Source organism: Morone saxatilis, unplaced genomic scaffold (assembly GCF_004916995.1).
Source record: "Morone saxatilis isolate NCDOM2014 unplaced genomic scaffold, NCSU_SB_2.0 Contig9, whole genome shotgun sequence".
NCBI classification, from domain to species: domain Eukaryota; kingdom Metazoa; phylum Chordata; class Actinopteri; family Moronidae; genus Morone; species Morone saxatilis.
Window position 1 is genome coordinate 5,644,289 of NW_023340268.1, and position 4,385 is coordinate 5,648,673.

Genomic DNA, 4,385 nt, shown 5'->3' on the forward strand with positions numbered 1-4,385 from the left:
GAAACAGAACCAGAAATTTACCTCCTTAAAAATAGAACAATGTAACATTTTTCTTGCCCAATCTCGTACTGTTTTTGAGGCCGTGTTATTTGGTATACAGCCATTACTGTTTTGCATCAACTCTAAAGAGAGCTCACTGACAAATTTGAATAAAGCTTAAGTTCTGTGCAACTTGATCAGCATACCGCAGGGCTGAATCTACCTTGGGGGACTGTAACTCATGCTACGTTCGGCCTCATAAACTGATGATTTTCAGGTCTAAATCAGGAAGCATCAGCATGTCGTCAGTGTGTCGTGTGGGGCAGCGCTGACTCAGTAAAACTGAACTTTAAAAAAAAAAAAAAAAAAAAGAACCTAAGAGGGAAGGAAAGATGAAGACAGAATGGGTTGAGCAAACGGCTTGGATGGCATTATGAAAGTTTCGTCTGACTCTCAGTTGATCCCAACGTTACAAACATTTTTTAAAACTAAATGGACGGCAGGGTTAAAAAAAAATAAAAATTTCCCCACTAGACTTAAAATTAGGCGGCGTGTACAGCTTTCACTGCTGCCAGACAAAAGCAGGAAACACAATACATAAAAGCTTTACTTACTATCCTTGAAGTCTTTGAGCACACGGTTGGTGTAGAACATGGCGGCGTCCTGCATCTCCTTAACAAAGGGGCACGGCTTAGGAGCCTGAGACAGAAAGAAAAGGAGGTAAACACAAACGCATTCTGCAGAGTGTTAGATGAGTATGGAGCTAGAGCATAAAGACTGGAAGCAGCTAGCCTGGTGCTGTTAAAGTAGTTCTTCTTTACACTTCAGGTTTTGTCTTAATTAAACATAAAAATCATAATTAATAATTAATTAGTAAACTTTAGAGGTTCTGGTTTCCACCCCGTTTCTAGCTTTATGCTAAGCTAAGTAGAGCCTGACCGACATATTGGTCAGCCGATATTGACCTACATTTATTAGTTCTGTCCTATACGTTATCAAATATGTACTGATACAAAACAGTTTTTTATAATGCAAAAAACATGTAATTCTTGTGGTAATATATTGGTGTCATTGAAAACATTAGTTAATGCCAGCAGAGTGCGCCTGTGATTTTAACAATAATGTGCAGCAGCACAGAAGTAGAGAGAAGCAGCTCTCAGCTATGTCAACTACAATTGGCTAAACAGTTAAACACATTTTATCATGTCAAATAATGTTAAATATTGAATTTATTTGTTTAAGAAAGCAGCCTTCTGAGTGCCTTTGCAAAATAAGTGCACAATCCATATAGAAAAGGTTCATATAGTAAATATTCAGCTGCTACATCGATAATATGTTAATCTTTCCCTCTAAAATCAGCATCGGTCTTGGAAATCCCCCATTGGTCGGGCTCTAAAGCTAAGCTTACCAGCTACAGTTTCTAGCTTGACATTTAGCTTACAAACATGAGAGTTATATTGATCTTATCATCTAACTCTCAGTAAGAAATGTAGAACTATCCCTTTAAAAACGGCCGACTACAATAGCAAATGCAGTAAAAGTAATAAAGTTCACAGGCCATGCTTATAATGAGATCTTTATGATATTAGAGTAGGCGTACAAATAATGAATGCATCTATTATGTGCATTTAAAAAAACCTGATGTATTATTCATAAGAATCAAAACAACAACAAACAAAGAGTTAATCATCTAAACTGTAACAGTGAAGCTCTGTTGTGGCGGCCATGTGTCAGCCAAGAAACTGTTGTTTCGCAGACAGCGATGACAGAATCAAAGAGAGGCTTGTTTCCGGCCATTATACACTCATTTATCTGCCCACACACACACACAAACACACACACACACAGAGTCACTCTCTGTTAACACACAAACGGTCTCATAAAAGCTTCCCTTCCACTCTCACCATGGCGACCCATCCGAGGGCAGGCACGCTCTCGCTCACGGCAGAGAGGTGGTTGAAGAGCGGCGAGGTGCGGTTCTGCTCGCGGAACGCCTGCACCTGCTGGATGGCTTTGGACACCGGCTGCAGGAGAGTCGTCAAAACTGCCTGAACAGGAAAGAGACGGCACAAAGTTTCACAGTTTAAAACAAAAACAAACTTTTACTCATATGGTGGGGTTAAGCAGTTCAAGTTTTAGATTTTTAAGATTCAGGAGACATTTTAATTATTATTTTATTACAAATTAAAAAGTTTAAAATCTCAATTTCTTGCATATTCAGCCTGACGGGTCTGACTAAAGCTGCATTACACTGAAAGGAAATTAAAATAGTGTTGATTAAACATCATTTACCAGAACAGATTTGTGTCAACAACAGTAATTCAACCAGGGTGCAAAGTTAACTTTTTGTCAAGCGGCCAAATGGATGGTGAATATTCAAATACTCTATACGATTACCATTGGTTTTTTTTGGTTGGTGAATTAAGCAAATCTACCACCCACTTGCAAATTCAACATGAAACAGAGCCACATTTGACAGTTACATCTCGTAGTGCAACACGAGACAGACCTTTAGGTATAAGAAATGTTGCTGTCACACTGAGTAAAATATCTCTATATAAGCCTATATTAAAATATAAGAAATAAATGAACACTGCATCACTGTGGAGAATATAATTAAAGCATGACACCACCTGATCATGTACAATAAATACAGTAGCTCGCTATCAGTGGTAACTCAAACTGTGAGCTATAAATCAAAACCTACTCCGCAGATATCTATGCAAAGGCTCCTTTGCGTCAAGTATAAATCCAGCTGGGATATTCAGCAGTCAGCAGATCTTTAAATAAAATGTTGGCAGAAAACAAGGAGAAATGACAGCAGGACAGAGAACCTGTACAAGAGAGTGAAGGTGCTGGAGGGACGTAAGACAAGAGGCGAGCGTAATGAATTATGCAAACTGATCAATGTTGTTCAGTTAACTGAGACTTTAACTGACTGAGCAATTACGAAGTGTGTTTAACTCACATCAGAGGGCTTCTGGGAGGAGGAGGCTTGTATGAGGAGTTTTCTCTGACTGGCGAATGCTTGCTTCATCATTTCTGCCTGGAAGGGAAGAGAGGGAATTTAGTAACAGAAACATGCCGAGAACAAAAATCATCCTGGTCTTTTTACATAAGTCTGTCCTCCTCAACTCTGGTCAAGTTGTCATTATTATAACTCTCAAAAGGTATAAAAAAAACAGCAGGAGGACTCTAATATCTGTTTAATTTGTAGCAAATAAAAGCGACTGACTGACCCTCTTGTTGGTGTATCAGAGTGAGATAACCTTTATGTGCAGAAATAACAGGGCTTTTAATATTATTTAGCATCTAAATCAGGGGTCTCAAACTCAAATTGGCTTGGGGCCACTGCTGGTACGGTTATCTCGTAGGAGGGCCACATCAACATGTGCACCAAAAGTGCAATACACTGAAAATATTTCAATTACTAACATCATACTTGACAAGAAAAAAACTGTTTCAATCATTTTTTAAATTATATTATATTACAGGTTTATTTTAAATGTATATGAAATAGTAGTTTAAATCTATATGAAAAAAACAAATTAAAACAATATTGCAGGGACGAATTATATTAAATGACCCCCAGTTTAGTTGAGTTTTCATCTAAACTGTAACTTACATGTTTCTGGACATCACCCCCGATCTTCTTGCTAAGGGAGAGGTACTCGGCCAGGGGACCGTTGACGATTACATCATAGGCCTCGACGTACGCGGATACAGCTACAAGAGAAGAAAATCATAAGGCATAAAATTAATTTAAAAACACTTAGAGACCACGATATGGAAAATAAAACCGGATAAGATTAAATGAAATACATAGAAAAGAATAGACAGTAAAACCTAATCAATAGGAAGTTATGGGTTTGTTAATTTAGTGGCACAATTAAGATCATGAGGAAAGATGACTGCATATGATTGCTATTAGGCCTTTAACCATTGAGTATTATGGAGCCCTGGGAAACACATTATACAGCACTTCTTATGGGGGGCGGGGGGCGGGAAATAACTGCAATTTTCAGTGATTTTTGAAAAACGCCTGACAGGTGTGAGCCAGTCACTAACTGCAGCACATCCATTGCTAAGCAACTGAAAACATCATTTAAAAGCTGGTAGGAAGAGCGAACACAGCATGGGGATGGTTTAAGCTGCATCACTACATCCTAAAGAGTTTACACTTCACGGGAATCAATGGTGACATCCAAACCAAATTATTTATGTGCAGCGGTAGCAGTCGTTTAACTGCTTGATGAGGAAGGATAGTCAAATGTGTTTACTGGTAACGTTGCTGAAAAAAGATGCAGACACTTCATTATCAGATGGGAGGATGGGCAGTCAGGGGCTGAGGGATTCGTTATCTGAAGCTGTCCTGAGCGGCTGCAGCAGAACTGATGTTGCAGGAA

At 38.7% G+C, this 4,385-nt stretch overlaps 1 protein-coding gene across 1 annotated transcript in view; it reads right to left on the reverse strand.

Annotated features, from left to right (window-relative positions):
- cap1 (CAP, adenylate cyclase-associated protein 1 (yeast)) overlaps positions 1-4,385 on the reverse strand; it is a 9,275-nt gene that overhangs the window by 4,492 nt on the left and 398 nt on the right. Inside the window, exons 2-6 of the mRNA XM_035681912.1 lie at positions 3,605-3,705; positions 2,948-3,025; positions 1,884-2,027; positions 594-678; positions 537-547 (exon numbers count right to left, since the gene is read on the reverse strand). Of these exons, the coding sequence (XP_035537805.1) occupies positions 537-547; positions 594-678; positions 1,884-2,027; positions 2,948-3,025; positions 3,605-3,705 (419 nt within the window). The remainder of the gene's footprint in view (positions 1-536; positions 548-593; positions 679-1,883; positions 2,028-2,947; positions 3,026-3,604; positions 3,706-4,385) is intronic.